This window comes from Petromyzon marinus, chromosome 41, assembly GCF_048934315.1.
Source record: "Petromyzon marinus isolate PM22_M1 ecotype Great Lakes invasive population chromosome 41, UKy_Petmar_22M1.pri1.0, whole genome shotgun sequence".
Taxonomy (NCBI): Eukaryota; Metazoa; Chordata; class Hyperoartia; order Petromyzontiformes; family Petromyzontidae; genus Petromyzon; species Petromyzon marinus.
Window position 1 is genome coordinate 5,092,352 of NC_133707.1, and position 22,844 is coordinate 5,115,195.

Below are 22,844 nucleotides of genomic sequence, written 5' to 3' on the forward strand. Positions count from 1 at the left end.
TGGTGACTTGTGGGGTGAGTTCAGTAGTGGTGCTGGTGAGCTGTGGGGTAAGTTCAGTAGTGGTGCTGGTGATTTGTGGGGTGAGTTCAGTATTGGTGAGCTGTAGGGTGAGTTCAGTAGTGGTGAGCTGTGGGGTGAGTTTAGTAGTGGTGAGCTGTGGGGTGAGTTCAGCAGTGGTGCTGGTGAGCTGTGGGGTGAGTTCAGTAGTGCTGCTATTGAGCTGTGGTGTGGGTTCAGTCGTGGTGCTGGTGAGTTGTGGGGTGAGTTCAGTAGGGGTTGAGCTGTCGGGTGAGTTCAGTAGTGGTGAGCTGTGGGGTGAGTTCAGTAGTGGTGCTGGTGAGCTGTCGGGTGAGTTCAGTAGTGGTCCTGGTGAGCTGTGGGGTGAGTTCAGTAGTGGTGCTGGTGAGCTGTGGGGTGAGTTCAGTAGTGGTGAGCTGTGGGGTGAGTTCAGTAGTGGTGAGCTGTGGGGTGAGTTCAGTAATGGTGCTGGTGAGCTGTGGGGTGAGTTCAGTAGCGGTGCTGTTGAGCTGTGGGGTGAGTTCGGTAGTGGTGCTGGTGAGTTGTGGGGTTAGTTCAGTAGTGGTGCTGGTGAGCTGTGGGGTGAGTTCATTAGTGGTGCAGGTGACCTGTGGGGTGAGTTCAGTCGTGGTGCTGGTGAGTTGTGGGGTGAGTTCAGTAGCGGTGCTGATGAGTTGTAGGGTGAGTTCAGTAATGGTGCTGGTGAGCTGTAGGGTGACTTCAGTAGTGGTGCTGGTGAGCTGTAGGGTGAGTTCAGTAGTGGTGCTGATGAGTTGTAGGGTGAGTTCAGTAATGGTGCTGGTGAGCTGTAGGGTGAGTTCAGTAATGGTGCTGGTGAGCTGTGGGGTGAGTTCAGTAGTGGTGACCTGTGGGGTGAGTCCAGTAGTGGTGAGCTGTGGGGTGAGGTCATTAGTGGTGCTGGTGAGCTGTGGGGTGAGTTCAGTAGTGGTGAGCTGTGGGGTGAGTTCAGTAGCGGTGCTGGTTACCTGTGTGATGAGTTCAGTACTTAACACTGCCCTACAATACTTATTTTGAGCAATGATCCCATTCTGTGGGGTATATACAGTATTTACAGAAATGACAAAGACTAAGATGCCCTGTGTAGCCTTTAATAGACTGTTGGGGTTAGTGCTGTTAGCGAGCACCTATTAAGGCCGTCACTGCGCACGAAGGGGCGTGGTGTTGCCTGAGCCACACCACGCCCAATTTATCTCACCTTTCCGCCAGGTGCTAATGCAAGGTGAACCCTAATAGGTGCTCATTCGAGGCTGAGACAGACCAGGGGGGGGGGGGGGGGGATGGGGGTGACGGGAACGTTGTTCGCGTGGATCCACGTTAGCCGTGGCCACGAATCGAACGTAGGATCTGTCGGGTTCGTAACGCGGAGCGGAAAACCATCGCGCCACCGCTCCCGCAATGACAAAGATCCCCCCGTTTAGCCTTTTTTGAACAGACTGTTGGGGCAAGTGCTGTTAACGAGCACCCATATGAAGGCCGGAACGGCACACGAGGGAAGGTGGTCGTTGGCCGAAACCACGACCGGGTCCGCCTTTGTCTCCCTCCATCGCCGACGTTTGCTCGTTGAGTCCGACCTCGGGAAGCACCACGAGCGGCTTCAAAGCGATATTCGCCGATGAAATATAATGCCCCCCCTGCAACGGGAATCGAACTCGGCTCAGCCGGGCTTCGAAGAGCAGCGCAAGCGTCGTTCTCACCACAGCCGGCGCGGTTCGGCACCGCCCTCTACTCGCTCGGTATGGGGTGCCGGAAGACGTGGGTGGGTGGGTGGGGGGGGGGGACAGGTCGGGGTCCTCCCCGGCGGGGGATAAAGCAACGATGTTTGGTGGCCAGTCGCGTGAGTCGCACGGGAAAGTGAGTGGCGTGCGTGCTGCGAGTTGAGCGGTGCGCGCGCGCAAGTCACCGGCTGCGCGTGTGAGACGCTGCACCTCCACCCGCCGCCGTCTCAGCAAGACTCCCACGTGCTCTCCCCCCCCTCCCCGCAACATAACCCCCCCACACTCCTCCGTCGTCCAGATTGTCCGAGCAGTTCCTCTGCGGAGCGGTGAATCGCTCGCTTCACCCGGCGACTGACAGACCGACCGCGAGCGCGAGAAGGGGACCATGAAGACGTCGGTGTGGATACTGGTCGCGGTGGTGGCAGGTGAGATGAACGCGACCGATGTGTTAACGCCCATACAGAGGCACAGAGGCACAGAGGACACGGGACACGCGCGCGCTCGGACTCGCGTATATACACACACACAGGTACTTACACAAACAAAAAACATTCGTTCGGGGGCGAGTGCTGTTAGCGAGTGGCACCTCTGAAGGCCGGCGCGAGTTTGGCTGGGTGGCCCAGCAACCACGCCCGACCGCATTTTTCTCCCCATTGGCCGTTGGTTTTTACACGTCGCACGAGGTAACTCATTCGAGGCTGAGTCGACCTAGGGGAGGCCCAGGACCGGTTCAGATAATCGTCACCGGTGTTCGGCCGTGAGTGGGAATCGAGCTCGTGTCGTGCCGGGTTTGTAGGGCAGCGTGCTAACCGCTACACCACCGTTCCACATACATACACGCACACATACAAAGACACCGATCATCCCCTATAGGATCGACATACATTTTTTTTCAAGGAAATGCTGTTAGCGAGCACCTATTAAGGTCGGAACGGCGGACGTGTGATTTTTTCGGTGTGGCCGGAGCAGTGTGATACGCGACCACTCTTGGTCAAACAAAAACCAACAGGCACTCTATTCTAGGCTGAGAAGACCTTGTGGCAGGCGCATGCCAGATTAACACGCGGTAATCATGGACGTCATTGCCCGGAATCAAACTCAGGTCGCCGGGATCGTAGCAACGAACACACACACACAAAAGACTCACGTACACACACCCGTACACAGAGACACACACAACCTACATATACACACACATCCATTTATGTACATACACACCTAAATAAAGACAAAGATCCCCCGTATAGCCTTAACAACCTGTTGGGGCAAGTGCTGTTAGCGATCACCTATTAAGGCCGGAACGGTACACGAGGGGTTGGGTGGCTAGCACCACGCTTCACCGCCTTTGTCTCCCTCGTGGCGATGTTTACACACCACACCAGGTACTCATTTGAGGCTGAGTCTACCTAGGGGAGGCCCAGGACCGGTTCAAATAATCGCCACTGGCGTTGGTCGTGAGCGGAAATCGAACTCGCGTCGCCGGGTTCATAGCGCAGAGCGCTAGCCGCTACACTACCGCTCCCCACATACACGCATACACAGTTTCACGCACACACATAGACATAGACACACAGAGACACGGACACACACATACACGCACCCAGCCACACACTCCCACATAGGCAACGACCCACACCTACACACACACACAGGGCTGTATACACACCCATAGACACCTTGGTACGTCACGCCTGTGGAATGAGCTCCCTGATGAATTGTCCACGCTGCACTGCAGTTACATCTTAACCAGCTCGGGTGTGCTCAATTCAACAATTAATCGATTACAATCGATTATACTGTTCACCATACATTAATCGAATAACGTGCGTGATAAAAAAATCTAAATATGTTTTTTTTTAAATGTCTTATATTTTGTTTGACAACCTGTGATCAAATAACTTGCAATACATCCGATATCCTCAAATCTCGGAAGGTAGATTCTTTGTTCTTTCGGTAAAGTCACGTAGAAGGGAAACAATAAAATAATACAAATATAAAACAATAAAATTCTCACGACGTTTCGACTGCAACACAAGCAATCATCATCAGGTGTGAAAACCACAACAAGAAAATTGGAAAAAAGTGGCGTTTTTTTGTTGCAGTCGAAACGTCGTGAGAATTTTATTGTTTTATATTTTTATTATTGTATTGTTTCCCTTCTACGTGACTTTACCGAAAGAACCAAGAATATGAATCTCTACAGTCACGAAAGCTTTAAATAAAAATTTCTCTGAAGGTATGTTACACATTGTCACTACAGATATTACAATATAGATATTTGTCCATGGCCAGTTTTTTTTTCTCCTCGAAAGCTCCCGACATGGTCAGATAACGCATGGTGCTCAGCTGCTCTGACCCTGGAGATTTGCTTGGGCGGGCGACTGTCTGCAGAAAACGGGTTGCTTTCGGCTGCTTTGTTTGTCAGCAGAGGGCGGTGGAGCAAAATACATCGTTGTGCTGTACATCTATGGTCTCACCTTACTTTAAATGTGTTTTCAAACCTTGATAATCAATCCCTTTGCAATGGAACGTCTTGTTGACAAGGGTGCCCAGACCTCCATCATACCATACTCACCAGCGTTGAGAAATATGGTCAACTAATAACACCCCCCCCCCCCCCATTCATAAACAGAATATTTATTTTTACTGGAGGAATCCGATGAGCTATAGAGTAGGCCCGCATGGCTTGGGGAAGCCCTAATCCACCGCTTGCATGCAATGGGTTCATTTGATCCGACTCAGCCAGCCACTAGTAGCCGCTACATTCGTCGCGACAGTTAAAATAAATAAACAATGGCCACACGCTGACATCGATTTGGGGACGCAATCCGTGTTGGGTCGGATAGACTCCGCACCCGCGATAGACTCCACGCGGCAACGCTTCCTTTCGACCCAACGAGCCCACAGAACACAAACGTCCTTGTCTACCAACATCGGGTAGTTGGGCAGCAGTGGCCTCAAGCGAGGCCGACTCTGCCGATGAAGACGTTGAATGTCAGGAAGAGGACCCAGAGTCTGCTCGCATTAAGCCAATGCTTTTGGTATACGATAGACTCCCGCGGAAGGGACGTTTGCCTTGATGAGATTCGTCCACAATTTTAAAGCAAAATATATTTGCAGGAAGGTGAATTCTCTGTCAATCGATGTTGTGAACCCCATAGAACTAAAAGTATTTATTTATTTTACCAGGTAAGGCCCACTGAGTTAAATTGTTGTTTTTCAGAAGCGACATGGTCACAAATGATAGTTCCATGAATCGGCTTATCATGTGGACATGTATTGCGGCCAAACACTCTAAACGCGTGATGTTGATTCTAAATGTGGAGGGAAAAATTAAGAGGCCCCGGAGGAAAATCCACGCAACACACGGGAAGATAGAGAGAGGGAGAGACACCGCAAACTCCAAATATACAGCAGCAGCAGGCGTCAGGGTCGGGATAGAACCCACGGCCTCCTGTATACCAGGCGAGGTAGTTAACATCTCATAGCCACCGTGGCGCCCCAGGGTCTGCCCGACACTTGACCGGACGTGTTGTGTTACCTGTGTGTGTGCTTTCGCCACCTCTTCCTCCTATTCCCATTGTACCGGACGCACGTTTTACCACCGTGGCAGCCCCACGGGTTAAGGTTGGAGTTGTCACGACGTGTCATGTGGCCACGTAAAAAAAAACACACACATTTTTTTATAGCAAGTCAACTTGTTCTTCTGGTCGTAGGAGAGACAACGAAATAAAAAAAATAAATCCACTCATTCGGCAGCAGCAGAGGAAGAAGAGGGAGAGAGCAAACAACTTTTACGACACTTGCGACATCGCCACGTGTGGCTTGATTGTGGTGAGCAATGACGCGGTGATATGGGCGCCGGATAACGTGAGTTCGATTTCTGGCTATGGATTACAACGGTTGGTACAATGATAGCGTCAACCTGTAGTGGGCCTGACCAGCGTGGTGAAGTATGGCCAAACAATCACTCACCCTCCCCGTCCCTCCACCCCGTGGCCAACACGGTGTGGAGGAGGCCTTCATCTAGCAGTGAATCAACTCACAAAAGTGCCTGTAAAATAGAATTATAGTCGAGTGTGGCGAAATGTTAATTCCTTTAATTTGGCCGGGAAAGGCTCACCGAGTCTCAGGAGTGTTCACCAGGAGGGTCCTGCCGCCACATCGGGGTGTTTGGGAAATTCCATTCATGCGTTGGGCTTCGTGTACGAGGAAACGTGAACCTTGGTAAAAGCAAATAAATAAATAAATAACGGGTCAAATAATCGGGGTTTCGCATTACTTAGGAGCACAAGCATTCCAATCTCTCTTTTCTGACGTTATAAGTTACTTATTCTACGTGTAAATGACTCACCACGAACACATCACACACACAAACGCAGTACATGTGCACACGCATTCACAAAAAAGACAAAGACCTTTAACATACTGTGCTGTTAGCGAGCACCTATTAAGGCCGATGCGGCACACGGAGGATGTTTACACACCACACCAGGTACTCATTTAAGGCTGAGTCGACCTAGAGGAGGCCCAGGACCGGTTCAGATAATAATCAATGGTGTTGGCCGTGAGCGGGAATCGAACTTGGGTCGCCGGCCTTAGTAGCGCAGCGCGCTAACCACTGCACCACCGCTCCCACCCCACACACACTTGTGCATAGTAACGCGTTTTTTTTCGTTTCACTATTTCACTGACGCCAAAGTGACATGCACGCATTCTTCAATGCATACCTTTATCACTGTTGTTCAGGGGTGGTCTGTTAAATATTTGCGACGAAAGAAACTCAACACGCAGTTGGCTTTCGCGACCAATATCATGCATAATAGAGGTTTTTTTGGGTTAGATCGCGTAAATATATAAATGTGTCGTTAAACCCGCCACCACCCGACACAGCCAATTGGCCGTGACACAGCCAAATAACCCCAAAAACATCTCACGACACGTTCATTTTACGACATTCATATTTATGCGATCTAACTAAAAAAAAAACACCTGTATTATGGACAAAAGAAACTGTACCTTGTTCGACACATTTTGTCCCGTCTGTATTTAAAACATTTGGAGGGCATGTTATATTAATAAGAATTAATAAGAATAATAAGAATAATTATAATATAGTGGCTAGATGTTAACTACCTCGCCTGGTATACAGGACGTCTGCATGTTTGGAGGTTTGCTGTGTTTCCTCTCTCCCCATGGATTTTTCTCCGGGTCCTCCGATTCCCCCCCCCCCCACCACCACCACCTCCTCCACATTTAGAATTAACAACAACAACAACACGCGTTTCGAGTGTCTGGCTGCTAGAAATGTCCACATGACGATGAGCCACTTCGCTTGTGGCCTGTCGCTTCTGAGCACGAGCTTTGGAGCTCAGTGGGCTCTACCTGGTAAAATAAAAAAAAAATGTGTTTAGTTTATAATCAGGTATGGGTGGGTGCGACCAGATTTACATCCCTTTACTCTACTGACACCCGTGTGTTACGAGTTTTGGTGGCGCGTCTTATTTTCCCGCCGCGTCTTATAATCCGGAGAATACGGCAGCCGTAGCATTTTGTGTGTCGCCATGGAGACAAAAAAAAAACAAACGCTACCTCCCAGATGCAATTGCGAAATTCTAAATTCTCTCTCTCTCCAACTCTCTCGCACACTCTCACACACGCTCTCTCTCTCCCTCGCTCTCCCCCTTCGCGAGAGCGGATTGGAGAGTTGGACTTGGCCGCTCCTTGCAGAGGTTAACGGTTCGTGTCCAGCTGCCCGCCCTAGTCAATGCTGCAGGTGTGATGATGACCCAAAAACTACGCCGCCTGCTTCGCGGTCAATGTTAAATTACTGGGACGTCTGTGAAAAAGAGCTTTATAGCTCATCGGATTCCTCCAGTGTAAATAAATATTCAGATTCGGATACAGTAAATGTCCCATAATGCTATTTGAAGAAAAAAAAACAGTAACAGGCCACATGTGCCAGCATGTGCCAAATTTATAAAATTGCTCTCGGATGACCAAATTGTGTACATCCGCATAGCGACATCGCCCACCCCCCTACCGTGAAACTGCTGGCAGGCTAAATGTCTGTGAAACATAACGCCTTCATGATAGCCTTGTTCAGGGCTCGCAATCGTAAGGTCGCTGAGTTCAAATCTTAGTTTGGAGGAGGGTTGGGGGGGGTGACTCAGCTCATCATCTCTTCGAGGTCGAACAAAAATTAGTGCCATTTCGCGGCGAAGTGGACAGCGGTTCCCCTATGGAATTACTCGGCCCCGTCATAGTCATGTGGAATTTCCACCACTGCCCCAGGGCCGTAAACGGGAAAATGAGCACCAACGCCTCAATGCTCATTTGAGCAGGACATCATATTTTGACTCTGGCTAATGATTTGATTTGTGTTCTCCTCCTCCCACCCCCCCACCCCCGCAGTCCTCTCCTGTTGCACCAGCACTCCAGTCCCAATGCTGAGTGATTTGGAGATGAGCGGCGATGGGGATGATGATATCGGCTCGGCCGATTTTGATGGACCTGTGGTTGGGCCGCGCGTTCTGCCCGTGGTGGGCCAAAAGGAGTCCGGCACGGGAGAGGCGGCCTCTCCGAAAAGTACGTACGGGGCCCGCCTGTGAATTTGTGCGCGCACACGTACGTGTTTGTGTGTGTACGTGTGTGTGCGTGTGCCGGGAGCAGTGGCGTAGAGGTGAGCGCGCCGCGCTACGAACCTGGCGACCCGGGTTCGATTCTCGCTGACGGCTAACGCCGGTGACAATTATTTGAACCAGTCGTGGGCCTCCTCTAAGCCGACTCAAATGAGTTCCTGGTGCGGTGTGTAAACATCGCGGCTGGGGAGACAAAGGTGGTGTTGGCCACCCACCCCCCCCCCGTGTGCTGTGCCAGCCTTCATAGGTTCTGCTCGCTAATAGCACTTTCCCCAACAGTCTGTTAAGGCTATATGGCGGATCTTTGTCTTTGGAGCGCTGGTGCTGTGGTTAGCGCACTGCGCTACGATGCAGCCATCCTGGGATTCATTCGAGGTCATGGAATGATACCGACTTGTTCTGAAATAAGTGCTTTGGTATGGTGTGTAAACATCAGCATTGTGGAGTGACAAAGGCGGCCTGCCATGGTGTTGTCCACCCACCCTCTTAGTGTGCCTTGCCGGTCTTAATAAATGCTCGCGAAGAGCGTTTGCCCAAACAGGCTAAACGGGGAGATCTTTGTGTGCCAGTGCCATTGTAACATTATTGACACCGGGCAAACCTTTCGGGGCACATCTTACTTTATAGTCTGGAAAATGTGGTGTTCCGAGTTCAGAGATGCCGAAATTTCGCCCTGGCTCTTGCCATGTTCACTGAGACGTGACTGTGCCTGCCTCTAGCAGCTGTTGTTTGACAATAAACTTTGGCCCCGAGTTCACATTTATCCAAGGTCCTGACTATGAAGCCGAATTTGCTGGGTGGATATTGCCGACGTGTAACTTTTGTAACATTCCTCAAACGTTGTGCAATGTCACGCACGTACGTACATGTGTTGAACGTATTTCGCACCGTACGTAGCCAACCGTGCTAATCGGAGGTGTGGGGAAAGGACAACAAACTAAACACCAAAAAACCTGTTTTGTTGCTTCTGTTTTGTATCTCAGTTGCACCTTACTGGGACATTAAACTCAGTCAGGGCCCATGTCTCTGTGTGATAGAGTAGAGGCTGGGAGGTCTGACCCCACCCTCCCATTTTTTCCCGGGCAGCCTGGCCCAAGCAGCAGGGCAGGGAATCTAGACAAGGAAAGGCATCTTTCTTGGCCTATGTCTAAAGCAAACTGACCAGGCATACGAGAGAAGTAATACAGGTAAAATGAAGATAGTCGTAGTAAATTAACTAAAGGAATAGTAATCCAGGCTTCTGATTATACACAATAAATACATAAAAATACGCCATATTGATTTTGGTGTTACTATGCCTACCACGTGACATCACAGTGGGAATTGCAAAGGCAAGCGAAAAAAAACGGATTTTAAAGGGGCATATAAGCAAAGTTGCTACCGGTCACACAGCCACATGTACGTACACAGCTCCTGCAGCAATCCACTGCTAGACGAGGTACTTTCCACGCCGCGCAGGGTCGTAGGGGTTAAGTCGCCCATATTTCACCAACACGGAGCACACCCAACGATGCTTTCCTCCGCCGTTGGAGCGCACGTTGCTCACAACATCGCTGCCGGAGACTGCGCCGTTTCAGAACCTCGGCTTTCGGAAACATCGTAATTGCGTGCATTGTAATGACTTGGAGTCGCGTTTGTTAAATTCAACTTTTAAATCGTTTTTTCTTTCGTTTTCTCCTTCTTCTTCTCGTTTACCTCAAATCGCCAGAGCCGCGCGAAGGAGGGAAGAAAAGTGACGGGGACAAGAAAGAGGAGGGCACGGGCAAGGGTGGCGGCAAGGGTGGTGGCAAGGGTGGCGGCAAGGGTGGCCAGAAGGGGAAGAAGGGAGGGAAGAAGGGGAGAAACAAGTGTCCCAAGTCTATGCGCAACTACTGCATGAACGGAAAGTGCAAGTACATCGAGCCAATCAAGAAGGCGAGCTGCGTGTAAGAATCGCACGCGCACAGCACGTGGTCACGCGCACGCACGCACACGCACGTACACGCACGCGGGCACGCATTAACTCACAAGGGTTTGTCAAGGTGCAGCCCTGCGATTTTCTGCTCGAGCTACCGCTGGTGGAAGGGTATCGCTAGGGCGTGCTCTTGAGAGCCCCTCGAGTCGAGGGTATATTGGCCTACTCTTCCACGCTTGACGAGACGTCTTGGAAGAGGTAGGAGTAGCTGCACTTTAGCGTACCCCCACAACGTGCCAAGGTAAGTAACTGTGGTGGTCTGCTCGTTTACGGTAATGATTTAGAATGTGTAATGCACCACATTTTTCGTTCACCCTCAGAACGAGAGAGAGAATGATTCAGAGATGAGGGAAACCACAGACGAGCAGCTAGAAGAGGCACCAACCATTTCCCAAGCTCTGTGGTCCTATGTTTGCATGTTTCATCAACTCTGCTGGGTGGACAGAGGCGGTGATGGGGGAGGGGATGTAAGCGATGTGCCCCATTGTTTTAACTGCCGCGCCAGGAGATGGAATCGAACCGGCGACCTCTGGAATGCAACAGCAGTTGTGCTGACCACTGCAACAACATCTAGCGTGAATAACGTTGTCACGCGCCCAATTTGTTACTAAATTTGTCAGGGTTTCGACCCATTTATAAATAACGCGATCTCATCCAAAAACCTCTATTATGAATAATATTGGTCGCGAAAGCCTGCGTGTTAAACGCACATTGGCATTTTTACCCAAGAAGCAATCTGAGCCAAAAGTCAATCTTGACTCAGTTAATCTCAAGGACAAACCTGGGCGTCTTTGTGTGTTGCAGGATGACGATACTTTCACTCTAGAATTCCCGAGGCGGTATTTTTTTGTTTGTTTGCTGCTTCCGCTTTGCATGCGACGAGCGCTCTCAAGGTCCACGAGAACGATGAGGAGAGCGCTCGATAATTCATCCAGGAGAGCCTCTGCGAGTCTCAAGGCTCCTTGTCAGGAGGGTCATGCCGTGTGATGTTGGGCCAATTATTTTGCTTTCATTTGGTTGACTTCCCCCACCCGGCCCGTGCAATCGTTTTCCAAATCGTGCCATCGGCATCGTGACCTGAGAAAAAGAGATTACGAGCCTTCTGTGGTGAGCAATCGAACTACCCTTTGCTGCAGAGCACTGCTCTGGAAGTTGGTGTTACAGAACCACCTCTGACGGTCATTTGTCTAGGTTCAGGGAACACCTCTGCACTGCAAGGAGGTGTCAGGGACAACCGAGGGAGCTGGAATGCAGCCAAATTAGGTTCACAGGTTAGGTTCGTTTCGCAGTCACTGTGCGGTCGATCGACGACGGAGCCGTGACCACCAACGGGCAACGCTCCCGCAGTCACGGCGCGGCTCAGACCCACGTTGATAGCCAAGGTCCTCACGGGTTCGGCTACTCTTGCTTCGGTGTTGTCTAAAGAATGAACGGCAGATGTGGCAAATGGGGTTCCCATTTGCCCATAGGCATCGAGCATTATCCAATACACACGTAAAGCATACGTATATACAGAACCAGTTTGGGGGTAATTGAGTGAGTGATAGACGTTTATTCTAATGATGTTCTAAAAGGAATAGAGAGCTGACATTTGGCTCGGACGCATTCGGGGGCCTGTGCTCATAACCAGAAATGTATTCGGGCCTGGAAAGGAGCTAAATTCTAATTTTCCAACAGATTTTCCACAACTCAACTTTCGCGATACTTTGTGTTGTTTGTCAGCGTATGCCTCTATACAGTCAACATCATCATTAGCAATGGTCAATCCTCTGTTGGATGAAGGAGCGATGCAGTGAGCCCCGTGTGCGGCAAGCGCCGGGTTGGATGGTTGCGCTGTAGGATTGCGGGATATGGCGGTGGCTTGGGAAGTACCTTCGTTAATTATGCACGCACACACACAACAACACACACACACACCACAACACACAACGTCACACACACACACACACACTCAAGAACAACAGCAGCAGTTGACAGTCCCTTGATGAAGGCCGCCCCATGGGGGTTGTTTTGGCCATACTTCACCATCCTGGTGAAGTTATAGCCTAAGCAGCGTTTATGATTTTTCACCTGTGGCTGGGAGTGTAGTATGTTGAACTTCTTTCGCGAAGTACGTAGCCAACCATGCGAATCGGAGGTGCGGGGTAAAGGCAAGACGTCCAACGCTCTGTTTCACAAGATTCATAGTGCGGGTGTTCCAACCACTGCGTCACCATTCCGAACGCACTATATATAGAACTCGCTATATATATTCCGTGTGTGCTTTCTCCACGTTACTACTGTGAATGCATGCGGGTCCTACCCTTACAGCTGTAGCGCATTCTGCGGTTAGGGACGCACGGGCCAGTAGAGACAATGTCTAGGCTTTAAATGTCACTGACGTTCCTCGTCACGCAAGGGGCCAGCCAGAAGAAACCTCGTCATCATTCTCGTTGCCTTTCACGAGCGCAAACATTTTTTCAATGACGTCACCGTTTTTTTTGAGAATCTAACATCACCAGGGTTTCGGAGATGTCGAGGACGATTCTTAGCACGCACACAAAGATCACCCCGCCCCCCCCCCCCCCACTCCTCCATACAGGCTGTTGGGGGCAAGTGCTGTTAGCCACCAACACCAATACAACCGCCATTCGTCACTAAGTGACGGTGACGTCACGACGGCGCCCGCGCCAGGCCACGTGCGCTTTGAGGCCACGTGAAGCGTCAAAGGCTCGCTGCTGACAGGAGCTTATGGGACAGACCCAGCAAGTGCCGTGCTATGGCTGACTGAGATGACCGGTAGATGCACCACCAGCTGTACCTACCCCCCCCTCCTCCTACTGTGCCAACTTGCTGCTATTTTAGCCGCCCGGCGCTCCGCCCATTGTTGTGAGCGTCGCTCCTCTTCCCTCAGTTGTTGCTGGAGGGCGACTGCCTCCAACAAACTGCCCAGTGGCCTCCTTCACGCCACACGCGCGCACGTTTAGCTGCGTCACTTTGCAGCGTCGATCTCGCTGTTGGCGAGCGGCTGTGTCGGCAAACGGCGTGACTAGCACCGAGGGAGGACAATGGGGGCCACCCTTCTGTCTCCGTCAGTGCCGATGTTCGCACAATGGCACCAGGTTGCGTTCGCGTCGCCTAAGACGATGACGAAGCACAGCTTTGGGTTCGCGTACAAGTCGCCACTGACGTTTCGTACTGTCGTGTAAAGTGCGGTGAGTTTATTAACCGCTACACCACCACTGACTTCCCGTTTGTGTGTGCCCACGTGTTTACACGCACACTTAAGGAATCACACTCGTACATGCGTTGGGGATCACAAAGACAAATATTCTCCCCCCCCCCCCCACCTGCCGTATAGCCTTAAGATATTTAAGGGGCAAGTGCTGTTTGCGAGCACCTATGAAGGCCGGCACGGCATACGAGAGGGTCCATGGCCAGCCAGCATCACGTCCTTCCTGACACACACACACTCGCGCGAGGAATCACACTCACTCTACACACACACACGTGCGAGGAATCACACTCTACACACACACGTGCGAGGAATCACACTCTACACACACACACACACACGCGCGCGCGCACAGAGCCTGTACAACAATAGGAGGCGAGCGTGCCCTAATGATGGGGGATTGAGTCCGTTCGGCCGGAGCCACGTGCGAGTCACGCGCATTGTGAAGTCGCGGCACGTGACGAAACCCGAGTCGACGTCACCGCCCGTGACGAGAGGGCCACGGGGGCGTGGCTTCCCCGTGGCTGATGCCCCCCGCGCCAATGCCCGCGTAGCCTTCACGGACTTTTGGGGGCACGTGCTGCTAGCGAGCAGGCACCCTCGACGGCCGGCACGTACACACGTGCGTACACACACGTGCCTATACCTACTACACGCACAGCTCCTTTTAGTCGCTCCACTGCTGGATGACCGCCTCCCTACATCGTGCGGGGAAGTGGTGGTGGTGGTGGTGGGTGGGGGGGTTGGTTGACCATACTTCACCACGCTTTGGCTGTGGGGGGTTGGTAGAGGCACCATTATGTTATTATTATTGTTGTTGTTTGGGCACAATACGCGATGATAGTAACGATAATAATAGTCTTGTAAAAGAAAGATCCCCCGTATAGCCTTGACAGACAGTTGGTGCAAGTGCTGTTGGCGAGTAGCCCCTATGTAGGCCGCCACGGCACACGGAGGGGGTGGGTGGCCAGCACCACGCCCGCCCGTCCGCCTTTGTATACACAAAGGAACACACAAACTCACCCCAAGACGTGGCACACAGCGCGTGGGCTCGTGAATTTGTGCAGGACTCTCGGTGACCTTTTGACATGGCACTGCGGTGGGTGAGCTTTGCCCCCCCGTCTCTCTCCGGCAGCACATTTGCCGAAGCAAATCAATAAATAATAGCGGCTGGCCTCCGTCAAATACTGGCGGGCGGCTCCGTTCCGGATATTTTTTGCGCGCCGTTTCGCTACGCACGCCGGGGCGGGAGCTTCTTCGGGAACGGAGATCATCATCGACTTCCCGGAGAAGAAGCTTCCACCGCGAGCGAAACGTCGGACATCGTACCGTATATATGTAAACAAAAAAAAAACACGTGGCACAGCTCGGAAACACCTCGGGAGAGCTGCGTAGCGCAAGCGCGTCCGGAGAGTCCTCGTTCAACGCGGCAGTTGGTGCTTTCATGAACGATTTGTCGCGCTAAGCGAAAAACACGTAAAGCCACGAACAATTTTACCCGTAAATGATGTGACGCTAAACTTTGGCGAGATACGACATACTCCTATTACGCACACGCAGTGAGATGGAGGGACAAAGTAACTCAGGGTACGCCACTCCGCTCAGCCACGCAGCTCCAGAAAGTAGCGCGTCGTCGACCGCTCACAACCCGCGTTAGAACGTCGTGCGAAAAGTGATCCCAAATGGCAGAACCACGTTCAAGCGAAAACGCGTTACAGCGTGAACACCACGCCAGGGGCACCGTGGTGGCTAGGAGATGTTAACTACCTCGCCTGGTATGCAGGAGGTCACGGGTTCGATCCCGACCCTGACGCCTACTGCTGTATATTTGGAGTTTGTGGCGTCTTTCTCTCGCATCATCATCACGGTGGCTATGAGATGTTAACTACCTCGCCTGGTATGCAGGAGGTTCGTGGGTTCGATCCCGACCCTGACGCCTGCTGCTGTATATTTGGAGTTTGTACATTCTCTCCGTGGTCGTTTGGATTTTTCTCCGAGTCCTTCGTTTTCCCCCCTCCACATTTAGAAAATCAACGTGCGTTTAGACTCGTATTTGACTGCTATAAATGTCAACGTGATGCTAAGCCACTTCCTCGAGCCAACATGTGTGATAGCCAGGCCGCTTACGAAGAAGCGCTCTACAGCTCGGTGGGCCTTACCTGGTGAAATAAAAAAAAAAAACAACAATTCGTAGCGTTTGATAGTTTTATAGCACGAGGCAGCAGCAGCAGCAGGAGCAGCAGCGGCAGCGGCGCCAAACCCATCGCGGCGCCCCTCATCGAGATCCTCGCCTTCGTCGATGTTTCACGCGCAGGTGCGAGAAGGACTACGAGGGCGAGCGGTGCGAGAAGAGGATTCTGAACGTGTCGACGCTGCAGGCGCCCCGCGTTCCCGACTCAATGGTCCTGGCCGTGGCGGCGTTGGCCACCGCCTCAGTGAGCCTCATCGCCACGCTGGTGCTCATCGCCACCATACGGTAAGTGGGCTGTCCCGCTCGTTTACGTGTCGCTCCGTTCGGTCGTTCTCTCCATTGCGTCTCACGAGAGCGAAATTTTGTCTCGCGCCCTTCGATGGCTGCTCTTACGTCCTCATCGCCGCAAGCACCACAACCAGAGCCACCGCTCACCGATACCCGCCGGTGACATCACCGCGGCGCCTCTGCCAGGCCACGTGGACTTCGAGGCCACGTGAAGTGTCGAACGTTCGCTGACAGCAGGTCACGGGATCGACCAAAATTAACTGGCAGATGCACCCAGCTGTGCCCCCTATTGTGGCAACTCGATGTATTTTAGCCGCCCGGCGCTCCGCTCGTTGTTGTGAACGTCGCTCCTCTACCCTCCGTTGTTGTTGGAGGGTGACTGCCTCCAACTGACCCGTCGTGTCTTTCACGAACCAAATTCACCACTCACCACAGCCACCACCACCAACCAAATGCTGCCTGCTCTCTTTCCTACTGGGGGAGGTGCTGTTAGCGAGCGCCTAAAAAGGCCGGCAAGGTGCTTGCGTAGCCGGTAGCCCGCCAGCCTTAGGCTCCCCAGTGCCGATGTTTATACACACCGCTCATTTAAGGCTGAGTCGACCTGGCAGGGGCCATGGACCCGTTCTCATATTTGCAACTGTTATTGGTTGTGAGTGGGAGTTGAACACGCACACAACACACATACACAACGCACACAACACACACACAGCACACACACAGCACACATATACAGTACACACCCAACACACACAGCACACATATACAATACACACACAACACACACACAGCACACATATACAGTACACACACAACACACACACAGCACACATATACAATACACACACAACACACACACAGCACACGTATACAATACACACACACCACACATACACAACACACACAAAACACACATATACAGTACACACACAATACGCACACAACACACGCCCAAGTCCCTCTCTCACGCAAACGCTGCCAGAACAAGTCCACATCAAAGCGTTTCGGCAGGTGAGCTCACAACGCCTCTCCCAGCAACACCTGCCTCCACGCTCCCCGCCCTGATTCCCGTCTCTCGCCGTAGGCTCCACTCACTCACGCCCTTCGCCACCTCTCCTGCTCCCTCCCTCTCTCCTCCCCCCACCACCCACCCCGGCTCTCCGTGTCCTCCAGTGACAGCGCTAAGCAATAACGAAGCCGAGCAAAAGCTTAGCGCCCCAAGTAGCCCGCGGGGCGTCGGGATTGGTGACGCACATTATTGATGGGCCCACACGAATAAATATCAGATCCTGATAACCATAAGAGGTCCATTTCGCACGAGCAAGCAAATGCATCTCTCAAATGTCTCCTATCTGTCGTCAAGCGGATCATCGTTTTGTGGGGAAGGCGACAGTGGGTGTCCTGTGGGGAGATTTCAACCCCCTCTTGACACCGTCCGCCCCCCGTAGGAGTGCCGTCTTCACCCGTGAGGCCCTGTTCGGTGAAAACAAACCATGACCCCTGAAATATCTCCACTTGTTTCAGGTGCCGACGGAAAAAGACTTCCACCTACGACGTGGGCACGGAGAAGGAGAAGCTGAAACTTCGTCCGGAGGAAACGTCGTCTCATGCATGAACCCCCTCTCCACCCTGAAGACCACAAACTCTAGTCTTATCGGCGTAGCAACAACAGCAGCAGCAACGACAACATTCACTTTTCAACGTCACCTTTCTACTTTGGCAACGAGGTGTTTGTGAAGGTTTGCGATGGGCGGGATACGTTTTCCAGGGTGGAGAAGGGCAGGTGACTGAGATGGGCATTGGAATGGTACCCAGATGTTTGTGACCCAGAGGAAGATCTAAGACGGTGATGGAGGTGGTGGTGGTGATAAGACTACAACTACAGTTCTTGAAGGATGTGTGACCTGTGAAGCAAGGGGAAGACCTAAAACCAAACAGATGGTGGCGATGATTTGATGCGAGTCGGTCGTTGAATGTCGCGTGTTGACCGCGCAGCATCTGCTAAACCGGGTCCACATCTGAGCAAATCAGTTGCGTGCAACTGGGTTGCCTGCAACCGAATCGCTTACATGCGGACGTTTCTGCGACCAGTTGAGCAACTCCCCCCCCCCCCCCCCCCCGTTGCTCACGCCAGATTATAGACGAGAATCTCGAGCATCGATCTGCTCCGCGATTTGTGGCGATGCGCTTCGTCACGTGACACACTTGCGAATGTGCAACAATTGGCCGTTACAATCCCCAACCGGCCGTTCGATTTCCCTCTTGCTCAACTGCTCGCTCAGGTGCGGACAAAGCAGTCGGGAGAGCGATTGATTGAGCTATCTTGTTTGCGCAACCAACTCGGTCAGGCGGCGGACGTAGCTTTAGAGCAAATCGATTTTTGATGGGATCGCGATTTTGTGAAGCCTTATAACCCCCCTTAGTGTGGAGCTAGAAAGGACAAATTAGGCAGTATTTTTGTGTCGTTTCGTGGAACAGTGTTGATGATGACTATATCGATAAATTATTCTTCACGCCTCTATAAACATACGTCGTATAATATTATCGTACTATATTAGAAAAAAAAAGTTTTGCTGGCTTGGCGCATGTCTGCGCGATGGTCTGCGGGTTGTGCTGACGTCAAGGCCCCCCCCCCCCCCCCCGACAATCCATCCGTCCCAGCCAACCTCCACCCCTGTCGTCATCCCAGGCATGTGTGGGGGTAGTGCTAGTTATAATAATAAACCCCCCCCCATTCAAGTTACAGGAATGCCACCCCAAAAAAAAAAACGCCCGTGACTAGAGGATAAAACGCAACGTGCGTCTAAACTTATTTATGACTTGTGCTCTTTTGTACCAAATTGATATATCAGATTGTCCCAGCTAGTCCCCGGCGTTTCTCTCGCTGAGCGAAAACGATCTGACGGAGCGGAATCTCTCCCCGAATGTACAGCGTTTTAGATGTACATACATAGCCACACATGAGCACACACACACACACACACGCCTTCATTTGCCAAAGATCGACAGCGTACACATCTGTCTCGCGGTTTAAAATGATGATGGCCAACGTTGAGCGATACAGGAGACCTTATTGTGTTATCTGCACTGCAAGTTTATTATATATGTATACGCTGTGTTATGTAATACTATTCTTGCTGTAGAAAACTGGCTAGAAGTACATCCCTTAGAGTAATAAGCACCAACTGTGCTTTTTTATCTAAAGTGTGCTTCCATCTAAAGATCACCTTTGCCGTTTCTCACGGGTTTTCTTTAATACGGTCAAATGTGTAATGTTGTGAGCCATTCCATGGCATCCTGAAGGTGGTGGTGGAGTTGAGTAGCCACGCGTGTTCCACCACGCGTGGCTACTCGCTCGTATCGCCAGTACAATGTGAGCTAGCTGTGCTCATATCAGGCGTGATTACCTCCGCCTGCAACTGCGGTCGTCCATTCACAGACCCCCCCCCCCCAGCTCGTCATGTCAACTATTGTTGGGGGGCGAAGAAGGAGGCTTCGCCTAGAGGGTTGTTTTGACCATACTTTGCCACACTTTTTTGTAGGCCAGTTACGGTCCGGTGAACTCGGGCGGGCTCATCGAAATTCGTTTCGCGGTTCCAATTGACCACTGTCGCTGCACCTTTTCGCAGTTGGCATTCCCCCCCCAACCCCCCTTTCTCTCTCTCTCTCGTGACGCTCTGAGATGATTTTTTGTTGTTGCAAGGCCACAGTTCGGGTGGAAATGGTTCCAGAAATTCTGGTCAAACTGCTTTTTCTCGTTGTTGCTGCAAAGAGTTTTCAGGAAAAGTTCAATAGACTTCCCCCACCCTACCTCCTACCTACGCGTTGCCTTCGGCTTTCCCGCAATGGACTTTCTGCCAGTTTCGGTCTCAATGCATTTTCAGGCAGTAAGTAGCTCAATGTTGAGTTTGTCTTTAGCTTATATATTTTATTGTAAATAACAGAAACACGTTTGTCATTTATTCGGCCTATGCGGGGGGGGGGGGCGGGGATGGGGGGGTGGGTGCTGTCCCTATGTAAATTAACTTGAAAACGTGACTTGTTATTGGCCAGCACTCGGTGGGAGGGGTTTGAATCAGTCAATAAGGTGATTAGGTGTCTTCCACCTCAATGGGATCGCGTTGAAGACTCAACATTCAATAATTCATTTGTTTTCAAAGCAAGTGACCCAAATGAGCAAATTTTGTTTTTACATACATATATAAAGTGTTTTTTTGTTAATGTTCGTAAGTTTTTTTTCTAATTTAAAATAACTATATTTTTAAATTAATGTTGTTTCCTTTTTTTTTAAATCGAGACGAGACTCCGCTGCGCAACGAATATTGTCCCGTGTGAAATCAAACGTCGTGGCGTCCCGAGTGACACCCAACGAACTCACGACTTGTTTAACTCGAAACTAAAGTGCATTCAACTTGACTCCGTCTACTCGTTTAAAGTCGCTTTCCCCGCTCGTGCACCTATCGCACGTTTTAGATTATTTATTAAAGAAAAGCTTTTATACAAATGTGTATATATTCTCTAAACGGAATTGTCTCGGTTGATTTTTTTGTTGATAAGTTTGCACGCGGGTTCCTAAACGGACGCACACTCTCAGTGATCACCTATGAAGGGCGGAACGGTACACGAGGAGGTGGGTGGCCAGCACCACGCCCGGCCGCCTTTGTCTCCCCAGTGGCCATGTTTACACACCGCACCAGGTACTCATTTGAGGCTGAGTCGACCTAGGGGAGGCCCAGGATCGGTTCAGTTATTCGTCACCGATGTTAGCCGTGAGCGGGAATCGTACTCGGGCAGCTGGGTTTTGTAGCGCAAACGTACTTACACATACACACATGAACACATGAACACACTAATGGCGTGAACTCACTTTCACACAGATACAAATTAATACTCACATGCAAAGACAGTCGCGTACTTAACTCAAGCATAAGCATACAAAAGACAAAGATTCCCAGTATAGCCTTCACAGACTGTTGGGGCAAGTGCTGTAAGCGATCACCTATGAAAGCCGGAACGGCACATGAGGGGGTAAGTAGCCAGCACCACGCCCGGCCGCCTTTGTCTCCCCAGTGGCGATGTTTACACACCGCACCAGGTACTAATTTGAGGCTGAGTCGACCTAGGGGAGGCGCAGGATCGGTTCAGATAATCGTCACTGTTGTTGGCACGTGAGCGGGAATCGAACTCGGGTTGCCGGGTTCGTAGCGCAGCGCAGCGCGCTAATGGCTACACTACCGCTCCCCGCACAAATACCAGCACCACGCCCGGCCGCCTTTGTCTCCCCAGTGGCGATGTTTACACACCGCACCAGGTACTAATTTGAGGCTGAGTCGACCTAGGGGAGGCGCAGGATCGGTTCACATAATCGTCACTGTTGTTGGCACGTGAGCGGGAATCGAACTCGGGTTGCCGGGTTCGTAGCGCAGCGCAGCGCGCTAATCGCTACACTACCGCTCCCCGCACACATACCAGCACCACGCCCGGCCGCCTTTGTCTCCCCAATGGCGATGTTTACACACCGCTACACTACCGCTCCCCGCACACATAAACACACACAACTACAAAGAGTCATGTTCATATATATTTTTTATCATTTCGACAAGTATTTCTACCACTCTTTCGCTTTCTATTTCTCTTTACTCTTTCACAACGCACACGCACCCTTACATAGACTGTCGGCGCCCGTGTGGGTCAGAGTTTACGGAAACTCCATCAGCATTTACATTCTGGCCTTCGCCTGATGAAGCTCGTTGTAATTACTAGCGAAACGTCGGTAATTAAAACATGTTTTTTTTGTGGGTTTATTCTCCAACACACACCGGTGTGCCGAACTAGTAAGTCATTGGCATATTTTGTTTACGTGATAAACCTTACTAATTGGCCGTGTCGGGTGGTGGCGGGCTGAACGACACACTTAATTTACGCGATCAACCCCCCCGTAAAAAAATCTCTGTTATGAGCATTTCCAAAACAAGGGTATTATATTATGAGTGGGGTTTTCTCGTCAATTACAGATTCAATTTGCTAGTGGTGAACACCTGCCATTATTAATATCATTGGTACACAATTACACCAAAAACCCAACAGATGCGCTAATAGTACCTTGAACAAAATTATATAATAGGTGACGTTTCGGGCAACAGACCTTCTCCATAGCACATAAATAGAATGGCAAGGGAGATAGTGGACACTGCTCAGAGTTGGAGACTCTTATATGTTAAAATGTGTCCTGAATAGTCACACTAATCGTAGCTATTGAGTAACATAAATACCATTCAATAATCAAAAGATGGCTTCACGCAGTCACACAACCAAAGTTATTGCTACACTGCAGGCCAGGGCTTCCCACAATCCCAGCCCTCGCAAGCCACTCCGTCTTTTCCAATATTTAACAATTTACACCTCCCCCATTCAAACGCAAATTAAGTCGTTCCACGCGGCACGCGCCCGATGATTGCTAAACACGTGACGGGCAGTGCCGATTAAAATTGTGGAGAATGCGAGTAACAACATATGAGCAGACAATGCGTACCTTTCATATATGCACATATATTATATATCTCCGTTTCACCACATGAATGATAGAGTTATGGCTTTTTTGTTACACATTCCATCAGCAACACGTCATTCACAGTCATGTGGATGGGGTTCATTTCCCGTCAGGACATCCAATCGCCTACCTATTTCTCCCGACAGCCCATATCCTCACGAGCCACGGTTGGCCAACATTGTATTTATGTGGAACTTCTTTCGCACCCTACGTAGCCAACCGTGTTAATCTGAGGTGCGGGGGAAGGAGAACAAA

At 51.0% G+C, this 22,844-nt stretch overlaps 1 protein-coding gene across 1 annotated transcript; it reads left to right on the forward strand.

Moving 5' to 3' along the window:
* The first annotated feature begins 1,857 nt into the window (after positions 1-1,857).
* LOC116950965 (uncharacterized) lies at positions 1,858-20,562 on the forward strand. Its single transcript, XM_032969182.2, has 5 exons — positions 1,858-2,179; positions 8,169-8,342; positions 10,104-10,320; positions 15,878-16,039; positions 17,564-20,562. The coding sequence occupies exons 1-5, from the start codon at positions 2,140-2,142 to the stop codon at positions 17,652-17,654; spliced, it is 684 nt and encodes a 227-aa protein (XP_032825073.1). The 5' UTR covers positions 1,858-2,139; the 3' UTR covers positions 17,655-20,562.
* Positions 20,563-22,844: the final 2,282 nt, after the last annotated feature.